This window comes from Malania oleifera, chromosome 2 (assembly GCF_029873635.1).
Source record: "Malania oleifera isolate guangnan ecotype guangnan chromosome 2, ASM2987363v1, whole genome shotgun sequence".
Lineage (NCBI taxonomy): Eukaryota > Viridiplantae > Streptophyta > Magnoliopsida > Santalales > Ximeniaceae > Malania > Malania oleifera.
This window is the reverse complement of record NC_080418.1, coordinates 127,232,041-127,248,685: the sequence shown is the minus strand read 5'-3', so window position 1 is coordinate 127,248,685 and position 16,645 is coordinate 127,232,041. Positions and strand designations below refer to the sequence as shown.

Here is a 16,645-nt window from a genome sequence, read left to right as displayed (position 1 = left end):
TAATAATAACCACTGTGATCTCACAATCCTAGCATCGGCCACTCCACCAAGTGCTTCAGTTCCTCAAAATTGGATTAGTTTCAATCGGATTGAATCACATCCAGTGAGTAGACCTTATTGAAAAAGTAAAACTTTGTTCATCTCAAGAAAACCATCATTGAAGAATAGCACAGCTGATTGAAGAAAAAAAATAAGGTTTAGGGTCTGGTCATGCAGGCGCCGGTGCAGCAAGGACAAGAGAAGGACGCTTCCGTGGTGAGTGGGGTTGCTAGGAGTTGGTGCAACAGCGATGGAAGTTTCTGCCAAATGAGAAATCGCCCAAAGGAGATGACGGAGAACACGATGACGAGAGAGTGCCAGAGACTAAGATACGATGAGGGAACTAAAAGAGAGCCGAGACAAAGTGAGATGACGCCAGAATAAAGAGAGCCGAGATAGAGTGAGACGACGCCGAAAAAATGCCACCGGGAAAAAAAAAAAAAGAACCTTCGGAGATGCTGGAAAACAGAGATGCAGCTGAGAGGACCACGTGCATGTGAGTGGGTGGAGATGTCGATGATGCAATGTTGCATGCGGTGCTGGGAGGTTAATTCCAAAACTTAGGGTTTTGAAGTCTCTGATACCATGTTAGAACTAAGAAAGCTATACTATTCTTTTTGTATGTTTGAAATTATACAAGGGTCATCCTTTTATAGATGAAGGAGGCAAGCTCACAAGGGTAACTCAGTAATTACACAAATAATGGAAATTTGCCTAAATTGTGGAGATTGGTCAATTAACTTAATTATGAGATATGCTAATATTAGTGACAAAGAGAAAGACGAGATCTTGAGTATCCAAAGTATTCTAACTATAGGATGAAATTTTTTTCTAGAAAAGTCACCTAATCAATTGCCCCAACTTTGTTACATTTTCATACATCACTAACACTTTATTTTGGAAATATTTTGTATAAATCATGTTTCAAGAGTTCTCACAATTAAATTTATCAAAAACAAATGCATGGATGTGGGAAAATAATGAAAATTGAGAACATTAATTAATGTAGCTTAAGGACCTACTTTGGATCTTGGGATGGAAGAATTGTAAGTGATCTAAAATTGGAGATGAGCTACCTTTTCTATTGTGTATCCTATGAGCTACCTTTTCTATTGCATAGAAATAGAAAAGGAACCTGGGTGGTTTAAATTAAATTCCAAATAGAAGTATGACACAACGGAAGCTACCTTACCTTGTGTTAGAAATAATTAAAAGTTTGTAAACTCTTAAGGATTATGCTTTCTTGTGGGATTGAATATAGTTGATAGCAAAAAAGATTCCCAAAACTTTAACTTTTCTAAAATGACAATATCACTAATTTTTTGTTTCATTGTGAAAAGAACATGATTTTCTTTTATAACTCTTTTAGTCCAAGCTTTTAGTATTTACAAAATCACATATTTTTCTTTTGCACTTTTTTTTAATCAAAGCATTTATTACTTAGAAAAGATACTTTCAAACATGCAATCAATACTACAATTTTATTTATTGCACTTTTGCATTTAGAAGTAATTATTGGTGTATTATAGTTATGAAGGCGGTTTTGTTTTGTTTTCTTATTTTTATTTGTTTTCTTGTTTCCCCCTTATCAAAGAGAGAGTGGTTTTATTATTGATATTAAGTGTATGCATGCTTTCTGTAGGAAATAATATAGAGAGAGCGATTGTCTAACAAGATACCATGTATAATAAAAATAAGACATTGCTTTGAGCAAGTCACATATTATGCACGTACCACTTGTTTTATTATATTATTTCAGAAATTGGATTTATACTTATTTCATATCACATCATTTGAGCATTACCTTTAGATGCATTGTTCTAATAGGGAATGACCACTTTGTATATAACATTTTTTGTGTAAATGATACAGTACCTTAACCAATATAAATCCTCCAATATACTCTATATATGTTTGGCAGCGAACTCCACTTAAGCACAAGTTTTCTCCATTTGTCAGTTTGCTTCATTTATCATTCACTCGGTGACTCATTTGTTTATTAATTCAATATCACTAGAGCTTCATCTTAAGAAATAATGAATGAAATCCTTCCTAAAGGATGGTGGAAACTACTCAATATAAGGTAGCTTCTCTGCCTTATATTTGTACTAAATTTAAGAACCAAAGCTCAGAAGTAGCAAGAGAAAGAAAGATAAGATTTTGAGTCTCCATGGTATTCCAACTATAAGGCGAAATCAATTTCTAGGAAGGTCACCTATTAGGAAATTTTAATTTCCTATTGTGGGCTCACATATTTAAAAGCAATTATGTTACTAGGCTATTTTAACATCTATTGGGTATGGACTTTGTTGTGTGTAGAAAACCAATACTAAGTTAATTTAGGATTGATGGGCCTCTAAAATAACCTAGTATATAAGGAAAACCTAATAGGGCTATGGTCCCCAAGTCCAATAAGAAATAGTTTCACGGTCTTTCTTTACTCCATATAAAGAGAAGAACACAAGTGAGGCACTTAAAGATTTGACTGTGGAAGATCAAAACTCTCCACTAAAGGCTGTTGGACAATCAAATCAGACACATCTATGGATCCAGGTATTTATTCCGCATTTAATTTTCTTAATTGAATAACATGATGATCTTGAGTTATTAGATGTCATGGATTAAATTTATTTCTAACAAGTGGTATCAGAGCCTAATCATGTTGTTGATTAAGAAAATGTGTATGATCTAATCTAGAAATAATATTGATTGTATTAAAACCCTAGATCTAGGTTTTGCATGATAAAGTTTAAAGAAAATCTAGATATGATGTGTTGTTGCATGATTTTATGGATCAATATGTTTTAGGGTTAAAGGAATTTTATTCGTCATGCTTAAAATCATGTTTTTATTGCCCTAATTTTGGATTTTTAAGGTTTAGGATCATTTTGGACTAATTCCAATCAAAAAAAAAAAGGGACTTCAGGCTTCAGCGCTTGTGAAGAAAAAAAATTTCTTTCTAAGGTAATTTATGTATGTCTAGTGTTTCAGTATAACTATATTGAAGTAATAAGTTATCAAAGTAACCTCTATTATGTAGATGCATTTATATTGAAACATTAAGGACATATGTGTGTTGTTTGTGCAAGTAATGATCAACGCAAATGAAGGTCATTGCTAGGCCAAACAACTTGCATACTTGTGGTGATAAATACGTTACAATTATTAGGTTGTCCATGTGAATAATAAGTCAATCCAAAGAAAGGCTTGTTGTTTGACAGAACTTATTGTAAGTATTTGATCACTACAGAAGAACTAACAAGTTAATATTTATGTCTAAAGATAGAATATTAATGTTGCACTAGGTATCTGAATTTCATCACCGAGCTGTAGAAGAGACCTCGTTGACGAGAGAAGGAGCTTCGTCGACGAGCCCTGCTGTTTCTACCTTTTTAATTTCCCTTCCCCTTTTCTTATTTATTTAATCCAAAATTCTTGGGTCGGGTTTTTACACATGCATTTCATGAAAGATATATTTACATTAGTTCTAGGTTGAATAAATTTTTAGAGGCAAAATTTTAGAGGCCTCGTCGACGAACCCCATGACCTCATCAACGAACGCATGAAGGTCACTCGGTAATGAATAGTTTTGTCTCGTCAACGAAGAAATACTGAGAACCCAAAAAGTTCAGACAGTGCTCTCGTCGATGAACTCATAGCCTCGTCGACGAAGGTCACAGCACAAAACGCATTTTAGCGAGGATATGCATGGAAATTACTTAATCTAATTGATCCAACAGTCAGAACTTAATCTAAGGCCGAGAACACTTATAAAAATGATCTATAAACCCTAGAAGAACAACTTTTTGCATATTATTAAGAGTGTTGAACTTTTTGCCTGCATTCTGAGAGCCTTGAACATATTGCTAAACTTGTGCCTGCACTCTAAAGATTTTACATCCAGCTTTGGGCATTTGTTACGTTGATCAAAAGGCATTCACACACATATTTTGCAATTGTCATTGGTATTGAGGTTTGAATAGTTTGTGCATTCAAATCCTTTTTTTTTTTTTGTTTCCCACATTCATTATATTTAATATTTTCTTGGGAGCAAAAATATTGTTGTGTATTTTATATTCATTGATTGAATAAAATACTTGAGCAAAGTTTTCTAAAACTAAAATCTTTGAGATATTCAAAACTATATTTTCATTCAAAGATTAGGTATTTGGTTATTACAAAAACTATCTGATTGCTAATTCTAAGAGCTTCTAGATACATATTCTTGAGGAATATTTTTTTAATATATTTTAAATCTTTACAATATTCAAAGTCGTATTTTTATTCAAGGATTTAATCTTACAAGTTATTTGATAGTAAGAACTTAGATCTACATATTATTCAAGACTATTGTTTTAAAGATCTTATTTGTTATTCCTGTGTAAAGTGAGTTGAAATCAAACCCTAAGATCTCCAAAGTTTTTATTTTTAAGAAATTATTTTTGGGAGATATTAACTAAAAATAAAATTGGGAAGCATCACATTACTCATATAACAATCTTATCGTTACATACATATTGAACTTCATGTTCTATCATATGAGTATGTATTAGGAATTTCTATTGTACTCATTAGTTTGGTTAGAATCATTTTGAGTTTTGCAGAAATTGTAATCTTTATATTGTATTCACGGTTTGGGCTATGAACTGGGGTTGAGAAGAAAGTTACGCCTCTTGTAAGCAGCGGATTGTAAAGGAAACTCTGTCCCAATTAAATGAGCGGATTTTTAGTAGAATCCTTGAGTGGGTTGCTCAAGGCGAGGACGTAGGCTGGGGTAGGCCAAACCTCGTAAAAATCGACTTTGCATCTCTCTTACTCTTACCTCTATTTAATTACCGCATAATCTTATTTGTGTCAATATTGTGAATATTTAAAATATATAGTAGGTCACCAAAGTAATTGGGTAAATTAGGTTGATTGATAAAATCACTCATTAGGTTGATTAATTGAAAAACATTGAGAGAGTTGTAAGTAGCTTGTAAGTTCGTAATTGATTGTTTTTCAAAATTAGAACTTGAAAAGCTTAATTTTTAAAATACCCAATTTGCCCTTCCCCCTCTTGGGATAATACCGGAATTCACATTTCCCAACATCCAGTATCCATATATATTCATCTCTGAAAACTAAAAACATAAACCCAAAAATACATCCAAGATCTATACCCTCTCACAAAAATACTATGCCAACAAACCCAGCCCCAAGTTCACTAAGCTTGATCATGCGGAGGTTCTAAAAAAGATAAATTGTATAACGGGTGAGACACATCTCAGTAAGACGGAATAGATTAATACTAGTGTGTGATTATCATGAGTTTAGTGTATGCAAAATATCAACAGTTGTTAATTTACCAAAGTTATAAAATCATTCTTAGCCCATACTCACACACACACACACAAAATTATTTATAAGTGAAAGTTCCTAAGGATAGGGAAGATTACACACCCATACATGTACCTTCCCTCTACTCTAGTCACCTTACTTAGTAAGCTCTCGGGGTTATGTTTATAAGCGAAGTCTCCAAGAATAGGGAAAATTACATGCCCATACATGTAACTTCCCTCTGCTCTAGTACCAGACTGTAATTACCAGGGCACTCGCCTTTCTCAGCTAGCTCTCAGGTGAAGAGTTTATTTCATCCTAAATACGTATAATACTACTATATTTAATACATTTAATACTTTGTTACTTTACTTGGTATGTTGTTATCTCTATAAAACCCCAACTCTTCATAATCTCTGTCTTTCACATATTACCCGGCTCGTCATATGCTCTATTTTCATATACTCTACTCTGTTCTCTTATCACATACTCTGTTTTCACATTTCACATCCTCTGTCTTCATATATTCTGTATTCACATACATTGTTCTGTATTTACATGCACTGTTCTATTATACTTGGTTAAATCTGCAAATATGAATTTAGAACTCACTGCCAGATGGATAAAAACTGACATGCTTCCCCCTATGACAGGTTGTGTGGCCCGTAGGCTGGACTTAACCCTGGTCAGCCCACTAGAGTTAAATCAATTCCCAACTCTTCAGTCTGCTAGTCTGATTGGCTTTCCCATCCTAGTCTAGACTCCAGGGGGAACACTACCCTTCATAGCTCAATCGACTATTAAATACCAACACTCTCTCTAAGATATGTGGTTGCACTAAGCTCTTCATAACTCTTGCAACAGTACCGTGCATACTCTGGTCCACCGGAGTTCTCAAACCATACATTGCAATTTAATATCAATATTCTGCTTTGAATAAACAATTCCAAATACAGTGTAATCCCAACACATTTCAGTATTTCCACATATTATACATATTTCATAACTTAACACAGTATTTCCATTTTTCCTCATGCCACACAATTTGAATAATACACATTTTTATATAACTACTGAAATAATAAGTCAATCCATGTTGATTATATGCTTTACTGAAAATATAGGTTAAATTATCTCCACAATTTATCATATACTCAAAATAAGCATTAATAAGCAAAACGGAGATAATTAATCCAACTCACCTTGACCAATTTTTAGAAAATGTAAAATAATTCCGACCAATCATTTCAACTAGTCAAATTATCCAGAGAATCCATTACTTAAATCCTGTAGCCTTTTTCTTTATTTTAATCGGTTCATTTTCAAAAATAATAACTACTAACTCAATCATAGGCTCAAAAACCTCAGTTTAAACAGTTGGCTTTCAAAACTTGCATGATAATCATAAACATACACATATAATTTCCATTTTAACCGGTAGAATTTATAAAACAATTAGCTTAATCTATTTCCCTTACATGGTTTCCTAAAATTACGTCTGCAAGGATCCCAAAATCTTGCCTACGGCGCTCACACGAACCCTGAATTCATAAATCCTAGTTTAATCAACTCAACCCCAGGTAAAATACTATTTTAATATTTCATAAGCCCACGAACTCCAAATAAATAATTAATCTACCAAAATCATCAAATTTGCTTAATTTCTTAAATCTTACCCTAGCCTTGGGGTAGTGCTTGGAAAGCCCAATTCAAAAATCTATTCCAATTAAATTGAGGAGGATCGCACTAGGCCCTAGAAATAGCGTCTGATCATCAATTAGGCTGAAGATTTGAGAGAAATTGAGGAGAAAGAGTGGGTTTACCTTACCCTAGGAGTGGTGCCTACAATGCTCCTACGAAAAATCCACTCCAGTTAAATTGACGATGGTAGAGAATGGAACCCAGCGGTATTTTCTATTTTTTGATCGACCGAGTATTTTCCAAGAAAATGAGGAGAGAGAGAGAGTGGAAGTGAAGGAGAGAAACGAAAGAGACGACAGATAGAGAGAAACTGAGAGTGTTGAGAGAGACGCAGGAATCCAAATTCAATTTGGATTGAAGAAGCTTCCTCAAGAAGCTTTAACTATATATATATATATATATATATCTTTATTCCAATTAGTTTTTTTTTCATATTATTCATTTTATTTGTTTATTTAATTAACTAATTGATTAATAATAATAATTTTTTACCTCGGTTACTACAGCAAGAGTTACAATAATTTCTACCTAAAACACTCCCCATTACATATAATTCTATACTAGCTTGCTTTGGTTGTGTTTGATTTCTTCTGAGTGAGTGTCCTTTTGATTTTTCCTACTCAAACGTCCACTCAGTCTGATCATTGCATTTGATCCAGTATCTTTATGTATTTGTCACTTGTACCTATACTAACTTGATCTGCAAAGATGGATTACACTAGGAACAACAAATAGGTTAATATCATCAAAACACATTAATTATGATTATGAAGCCATCAAGGCTAATAGAAAGGACTTAGGTTAGAAAAACTAAATAGAGATAAATAGGGAAAATGCTAAGAAGAGAAGAGCGTAAGAGAGAAAGATAGAAGGGATCAAAGGCACTAGGGGTATGTTTTACACTAGGCTAGTGCATAATATTGGTTAAGTTGGAGATTCCCTTACGATAATCATTATACATATTTATACCCTTTTGGGGCCAAACCTACAGTAATTTTATTGTTACAAGTACAAATTAAAAATAAATAAATCCTAATAGCAAAGAGTGTTTATAAAACATTGAAAACCTAATTATAAATTGGGACTATTTCATAACACTAAAGGTCCAAATTATTATAGTTAACATACTTGCCCAATGCTATCTTTCTTGTCACATAATGATGAGCGACCTTCGTCTAATGAATTAGACAACCATCATCACCACATATTTTGGGCAAACTTTGACTAATGACATATACGACTATCATTGTCTAATGACTCCCTATTCTTTGTCATTCAGGTTAAAAACGATTTCATCCTTTAGGTGATTTGTGTCTCACCTACGATATTTGACTTACGCCTCTTCTAAGCGATTATCCACTTAACCACTTTGCTGATTAGGTGGCACATAATTCACCTTACGTAGGCAAGTTTTTTTTTTTTTTTTTTGGCAACTATCTTAATTTAATTATTACCATCACATTCTGAGTAGCTGCACAAGGATAACACAATTAGCCAAATATATATGGCATGGAAGACATGGTCACCTTGATCGGATACAAGTCACATAACATACTTAATCACCTCAACCATATGCAGGTTATGTGTTATAGCAAGTCAAGTTATATGTAACTCTTTTTTAACAAATTAAAATTAAATATAAAAAATACGACTATTCTAAAAATTAATTCTTAACAAATTGACTAATTAATCTTTCTTAAGAACTTTAAACTATGAATATTTTTAATTAAATGTGGTGTTAGTTCATCACATTATAACATCCACTATATATACCTAGTAAGGTAAGTCACATTAGCCCCCATGGGCATGGCGCGGTGGAAAGGCATCAGCACGTAAGAAGGAGCATCAGGGGTTCAATTCCAGATAGATACACTCACGGAGCCAGCGGTACTTGTGGATGGTGAGAGTTTACTCTGTGAGCCAGAGGGTACCGTGGATGGTGAGAGTTCGCTCTGTAAGCCAACGGGACTGTGGATGGTGAGAGTTCTCTATGAGCCAACAGGGACCGTGAATGGTAATGGAGATGTGTTCGAGGGTCGGGTTGGCCGAATGTCCAACTGATGCATGAAAATCGTGTCCGCATCCAGACTTTCCCTGATTAGTGAGACTTGGGGGCGGAGGATGCTGATCCGTAGATTTGGTGCCGCACCAAGGGGTCCGAATGGCTCGTTGGTGGCTGGAGTTCTTATGTAATAAATAAAAAATAAAAAAAATGTAAGTCACATTAAATAACCCACGATAAATTGGACAAGGAATTGGATGAACAAATTATAATATACATTCCACTTGTTTAACATGTTAATCAAATATGAATCTACACCAATAGAATTTGGCTCAAATTAGTGGTGTTATCAATTTTACCATCCCTGTGGAGGGTCATGTTTGGTCATCAAGAAAACAAATCCTATACCCCATGGCCATGGTGCGGTGGAAAGGCATCAGCACGTAAGAAGGAGTATCGGGGGTTCAATTCCAGATGGATACACTCACGGAGCCAGTGATACCTATGGATAGTGAGAGTTTACTCTGTGAGCCAACAGGAACCGTGGATGGTGAGAGTTTACTCTATGAGCCAGCAGAGACCGTGAATAGTGAGAGTTCTTTGTAAGCCAACGGGGACCGTAAATGGTAATGAAGATGTGTCCCGAAAGTTAGGTTGACCGAACGTCCAACTGATGCATTGAAATCGTGTTCGCATTTGAATTTTACCCTGATCAGAGAAACCTGAGAGCGAAAGACGCTGATTTATAGGTTGGTGCCGCATGAGGGGGTCCGAAGAGCTCGTTAGTAGTTGGAGTTCCTATGTAATAAAAAGAAAACAAATCCTAAATACAAATCCAATATTCCAATACTTGAAGCCTCACTTGTTGCGTGAGTTGCGTTACTTAGGGATCCGAGAAAAGCAAAATCAATCTCCACCACCGATCCCAACTCCCAATCGTACGGCCCAACATCATCCTCCGCGTCCCTCGCCTTATCCCTACCGTCGGATTCTCCGAGCAGGGACGGAACTTTAGTACAACATCTTGCCTCGACCCTTCCTCCTTTCTCTTCTTTTTCTGTTGCGCGAAGCATTTTCTCTGTTGTTCCTTCTTCGTTTTTCTCCATCTGAATCCCTGACCCTAAGTCCTAGGAACTGACCCTTCTGCCCCAAAGATCACGTAATCTCTGAGGTACCTCCTAATTCAATTTCTAGGCTTTTTATGTTCCTAACCGTTTTCTTTTATTGATTTCTTCTGTTTCTTCTTAGGGTCATGCAGGCTTTTCTTCTTTTGATTGAAATTGATTTCATTGTTTTCATTTTGTTTTGATAGCACTTTGTTGTTTTCTCCTGCCCTCGCTTTTTATTTTCCCAATTCTGGTGCAATTTTTTGTTCCAACAATCTGGTGTTTGACTTTTAGGGTTTCTTCATTTTCTTGTCCGGACTTGTCTGTTTTCACACGAGGATTTTTTAATTGGAGAGGTTTCAGTTCTTGTTAGATTTTTCGGTAGAAGGGATTTGAATTTGCATCCCTTTAATTCGAGTTTAGGGTGAATTTTTTATGGCATTTGAATGCCAAGAGGGTACTGAAGGTTGTTTGTTAGAGAATTTCACATATATTGTTGGCAATTCTTCGAATGAACAAGTTGAATTAGATCAAACCAAACAATATTCTAACAATCAAGTTCCAACCGGGGATTTCAAACCTGAAAATGGAACGGGGACACTCGCCATCTCAAAAGTTGCATCGGAATTAAATTCCAAGTTGGGAATTACAAAATTTTCTAACTTGTCATCAAATGATGTTTCATCTGTTTATCGTCGGTCAATTACTGACCTTCCTCCGGCCTTGATATCTGAAATTCTTAATTGCCTTGACCCAAAGGAGCTTGGTATAGTTTCCTGTGTCTCAACAATCCTCCACAGGATTGCATCTGAGCACCATGTTTGGAAGGATTTTTACTGCGAGAGGTGGGGTGTTCCAATAGTTCCAAACACTCTGGGCTCAGAGTTATCAGATGAGAAAACTTGGAAGAAACTCTTTGTGGAGAGGGAATTCAGGAGCAAAACCTTTTTAGGACGTTATACTATTGATGTTCTGCATGGTCACACAGAAGCAGTTCGCACTGTTTTTCTTTTAGCTTCTGCGAAACTCATTTTTACTTCAGGATATGACTCCACTGTTCGGATGTGGAATATGGAAGAAGGGTTGTCAATTGCAACTTCTCGGCCTCTTGGTTGCACCATCCGGGCAGTTGCTGCAGACACTAAACTTTTGGTTGCTGGGGGCACCGATGGCTTTATTCATTGTTGGAGAGCTGTTGAGGGGCTTCCTTGCTTGTTCGACCTCAAGGGTTCTCAGAGCCCAGACATTGAATTTCGACTTTGGGAACATGAAGGGCCTATCACTTGCCTTGCTTTGGATCGGACAAGGATTTACAGTGGCTCTTGGGACATGACTGTACGTGTGTGGGATAGATCTTTATTGAAGTGCTTACATGTTTTGAGACACTGTGACTGGGTTTGGGGCCTTGCTCCTCATGATACTACGGTGGTAGGCACATCAGGCTCTGATGTTTATCTTTGGGACACTAATAATGGAACTCTAATTACGGTTATTCACAATGCTCATGGAGGTAATACATATGCTTTGGCACGGAGTCATACGGGGAATCTTATTTTTACTGGCGGAGAGGATGGAGCAATACGAATGTTTGAGATAACAGGTCATAGTGTTGAGAATAATGTTTTTCCAGTTGCAACATGGATTTCTCATTCGGGCCCTGTGTTTTCCCTTGCATTTGAGTTTCCCTGGCTTGTTTCAGCTTCTACTGATGGGAAGCTATCACTAATTGATGTAAGAAAGCTGTTGAGGACAAGCAGGCGCTCTTCAATGAGAAACAATCGAAGAGTTTATGAATTTGATATGAACAGTGTTGAGCCTCCTCAGAGGATGCTGCATGGGTTTGGGTGCAATTTATTCTCAGTTGACATTGGTGCTGATCGTATTGTATGTGGAGGCGAGGAAGGTGTTGTTAGGGTCTGGAACTTCTCACAGGCTTTGGAGGTTGAGCAGAGAGTCCGCACTTTAAGAGGAATGCGATTAGAAAATAGAATGAGGCGACGCAGACTTCAAATAGAGATGAACAGCATGGGTGGTCGGACTGATCAATGTTCAGTTGCAGCCAAGAAGAACCCAATGAACGGAGAAAGGGGTAGTTCCTGGCACAATAAGAGGGCAGTGACTGTGAGTGGGAAATTAAAAGCCTAGTTGCTGATAGAAGTCAATTGTTTGTTTCTGCTTTCCATGCACTCTTGCTAATTACTCTTTGGCTGGTCATGTAACTGAAGTATACTAATAAATTGTAAGCATCTATTGTGTCTCTTTTCATAGTTTTTTCCTTCAAGAATGGCAGTTAGGTGATACTGTGATAGAATGTTAATTTGATGGCAGTAATGGATGATGTGTTGCGTAATGCTCTGATTTTTGTTTTCCTGTAGCCTGCTAAAACCAGTTTTGGTTTGTTTTCTCTTTAGGGTGACTAATGGTATCATTATTTTACCGTTGAATGGTATGTTAACACCTATGCTGTACAGTCGTCATCCATACATGTAATTTTTCATCCAATGTCATTTTTATTTCATCTTGAGAAATTTTCTTTGGGAGAGTTAATGGATTTGAATAAGATGTCAATATAAAATTGTATTGAAAATTGTTATATCTATTTAATCTTTTTTGTTTTTTAAAAGACTCCTATATCCAAATGCAGCATTTCAGTTTTTCCTCTATTTTCTCTTTAAAACAGACTCTTGTATTTCTAATGCCTAGAAATACTAATTGTTTGTTGGGTTGCAGGCTGAGTAATGAAATTATGCTAGCTCGCTCTAATATAATTTTTATTTCTTGCACCCATGGATACTTTTAACCATTTTGATATGACTTATCAGTCCTCTCTCTCTCTCTCTCTCTCTCTGTTTTTTACTCACTAAATGGATTTTCTTCCTTTTTTTAAAACAAATGCTCAAGAGAACAGCTTTGCTGTGCCCTGCTGTGCTGCCGTCTTCAGGACCTTGGTTGTTTGTACGGGGGGATTTGATGAAATAGGTGTTTGCCCGCCTCACATGTTCATAGTCATTTACTATCGACTGTTTGGGAGCTTATTATTATGTTTGGGGGCTTAAAGTTTGTATTGATTTAGATCTGCATGAATTTAGATAAATGTAATATAAATTTGTATTGTTTTTTATTCAAACACATTCAAATTCAAATTTACTGCGTAAAATTCGTACACAAATATTACATGTGAATTTAGATGAATTGGGCACAATTTTGTATTGCATTATTTTTAAATTTTTGCAAATTTAAATTTAAAGTATGAACTCCAAGCTTCTAAAAATGAAGTTATTGTTCAAACCTTCAATTTGAATTTATAAATTTATATAAAATATAAGATAAAAGACACTCACATTCCCTCAGGTTTGATAAAAAGATAAAGATCTTCCCTAAGATTTCAAAATTTTCATTAATCTCCCTTGAGGTTTTAAAAATGGCACAGACCTCTTCTGAAATTTATCAAAAAGATATAAATATTACCTTATACATTTTGCAAAAAGATGAGTCTTTTGAAGGGAGGTTTTTGTCTTTTTGCCAAATCTTAGAAGAGATCTTTGGAATTCTTGAAATCTCATGAAGGTTTCTAAAATTTTTGAAGTCTCAAGACAAGTTAGTGTATTTTTATAAAAATTCAAGGGAGCTCGATATCTTTTACCTTAAAATATAATACAAATTTTTTTGTGATTTTTATGTAAATTTACACATTCAAGTTCAAAGTTAAATGTTCCCAAATATTACCACCTTTCTTTTATATGTCGCTAACCTAATGGGTATTTGCAAACTCCGGGCAAAAGTTGGTTGAGATTAGGCCATTGGGCCTTTTTTTAGGGGGGGTGCCCTATATATAATCAGGCTTGGACATACTTATTAGATCTCCCAAAGGAATATGATTTTAACAATTCTGTTTCTTTGTTAATCATGTGCATCTACTCTTAAATGAAGCGAAAATGCATTGTGTCATAGACCCCCAAATTAGGTTCAATGAGGGGTCGTGCGGCACTCGTTGAAAGTCTGTCTATTGTAAGTCATATACCTTGCGATGCGCCATGTACTCTGCATTTTCCAACTAAAATTGTGCCTTCAAAACCTATTTTAGTGCTTCCCAGGCCCAAGTATTGATGGTATATCAATTGTTTTGCATGTCTTCACATTTAGTTCTCCACCATAACTTAGCATCCCCAGAAAGATATATTGTTGCAATGTTAACTCGATCCTCCTCTAGATTTATACTTGAGCACTTGAAGTAGTGTTCTAAGTCAAAAATGAAGTTATCTAACTCCTTTGCAGCTCGAGCACCCCCCATAACATTTAGGTTCTAGCACCTTAATCCGAGTTCCCCCAATGTTATCGATTATCGGTCTTCGAGACATCTATGCTACTGCGTTTAACTTAGTACTCACCTCCTATAAGTCCTTCTGAAATTGATCTGTTAGGTTCCAAAGCTTGCCCACCTCCATCCAATCCTCTTTCATGGTACTAATGGATTCTTTGACATTTTCTGCAAGCAAATAAAAATTATCAGTTTACTCCCGTAGGGAGGCCTCATGCTCTACTGACTCTCCTCCTTGGGATGAAAGGGATGGCATCATGCCCTCAATGAGTTTTAGCATATTATCAAAGGCTTCTAACTGCTCAATGTTCCTCTATAAGCTCTCAAACTCTATTGGTCTTTTCTCCAAGAATTTTATATGTGGAATGAATTTCTTAAGTTCTACAATTCTCTTCTCAAACTCAAATACACTATAAAGATTTCTTCTGGTGTTTTCTCTAGCGGTCTCAAGCTCTATTGGCACACCTCTCTCTTCTAACAATTCCTCCACAAACACTTGGAGTTCGAAGAACTTCGTCTCCAAGGTTTTGAGTTTTGCCACTAGTGCATCAAAAGCCTAAACGCACTCCGTCTTTATAGACTTTGAAGTTCTCATTTTGTCATTCATGGTGCTCGCATACACTATGCTCTGATACCAACTGTCACAAACCCCCAAATTAGGCTCAATGAGGGGTGTCACGATCCGACTATTTTCACACCGTTGTGAAAGGCTGTGCGGCGCTAGTTAAAGCACTCTTGCTTAACTAGCCAGCCTATCGTTTACCAACATTCATCCATGAAGCACTTTCATTAACATTCATTCAGATAGCATCAGAAACAATAATCAATTCATGAAAGCTGTGGCAAGCAAGCAATAAACATTGAAGCAAACGTAATTCATTAACAAATCCTCAATTGACATGTTGTACTTAGCGAGGGAGGCAAGTAGGCTAAGCACGTTGACAATTGCTAGTGAGTTTTACAATGACTAATGAACACTCACCCTCCCCTAAAGAGGTTTTTATGTAATTATCATCCTAACACTAGGAAATATCAAAGTGACTGAGGAGTCATACTGCCTTATTTGGCTTACAAAGACTCTACTAGTAGAAAATAACCCTACACTAGTATTTACATGATGGAAACTCATCCTAAGCGCACGAGATAAGTGGTCACAGGCAAGCATAATGCCCTGAACAAGCTTAGCGCATGACATTCTCCCCCACTTATGCGGTTGACATCCTCGTAGACTTTTGGCGATAGGTACACTTTAACTTTGTCCACGAATGGCTTCAAATCTTCCGCAGAAATCCAGCTGATTTCTTTGTCATCAAGGCACTTCCACTTCACTAGGAACTTATGTCCCTTCTTCCTTGAGGATATGAACTTTCTATCTGTAAGGATCTCTTCAACTTCATGTCTGTCAAGTTGCACTGTCTTCAACTCTGCGCTGTTTGACTGACTTCTGCTCAGGTCGTTGGTGTTGGTGTTGAATGGCTTGAGGCACTTGACATGAAACTGCGGTCTTCTCTCCTAATCTGCCCACTTCTTCATCTGCTCAGAAGCTTTCTCCAGATAGGCTTGGGCAAAGTCTGCATTCTGTCTCCCTTCACTAGTGCAGACGTATGCCCTAGGACTCTTTCGTCTGTACGGCTCACCCACTGTATGAGGTAACAGCGGCAGCTAGTCTGTAACAAGCTCAAAAGGGCTCTTGTTGGTTGTTGAGCGCCTTTGGGAGTTGCCACAAAACGGAGCCACATCAAGTAGTTGCATGCCATTCTTCTAGTTGTCATTGACACAATGGCACAAGTACTCATCTAGTAGCTCTCTGAATCTTTTCATCTGTCCGTCTGTCTGTCGATGATAACTCAAAGAGATGTCAAGATGTGACCTGAATATCCTGAAAAACTCTGTTAAGAAGTTGTCAGTGAACATTAAATCTTGGTCACAAATAATAACTTGGGGAAAACCCCAATATCTCACAATAGTCACAAGGAACAATTGTGTCGTCCCCTCTGCCGAACAGTACTTTGGTACGACTATGAAAGTACCATACTTCTTCCGCTCCCCCTTGTCTTGTTAGCAAGTGAGACAAGTTTTGGTATAATTAACCACATAATCCCCCGTGTGCGGCCAATAATACCTCCCCAATAGTCCTGTCATTGGAGTCATTCTCTGCGA

General features: G+C 36.5%; 1 protein-coding gene across 1 annotated transcript; it reads left to right on the top strand.

The window, feature by feature from the left end:
- The first annotated feature begins 10,003 nt into the window (after nt 1-10,003).
- On the top strand, nt 10,004-12,517 carry LOC131148012 (F-box/WD-40 repeat-containing protein At5g21040). Its single transcript, XM_058097750.1, has 2 exons — nt 10,004-10,232; nt 10,462-12,517. Exon 2 carries the CDS (start codon nt 10,603-10,605, stop codon nt 12,310-12,312), a length of 1,710 nt encoding a protein of 569 aa, XP_057953733.1. The 5' UTR covers nt 10,004-10,232; nt 10,462-10,602; the 3' UTR covers nt 12,313-12,517.
- The last annotated feature ends 4,128 nt before the right edge of the window (nt 12,518-16,645 follow it).

What these genes read in the sequence shown, in the direction of transcription:
- LOC131148012 (XM_058097750.1), top strand. Translation starts at nt 10,603, where the DNA reads ATGGCATTTGAATGCCAAGAGGGTACTGAAGGTTGTTTGTTAGAGAAT.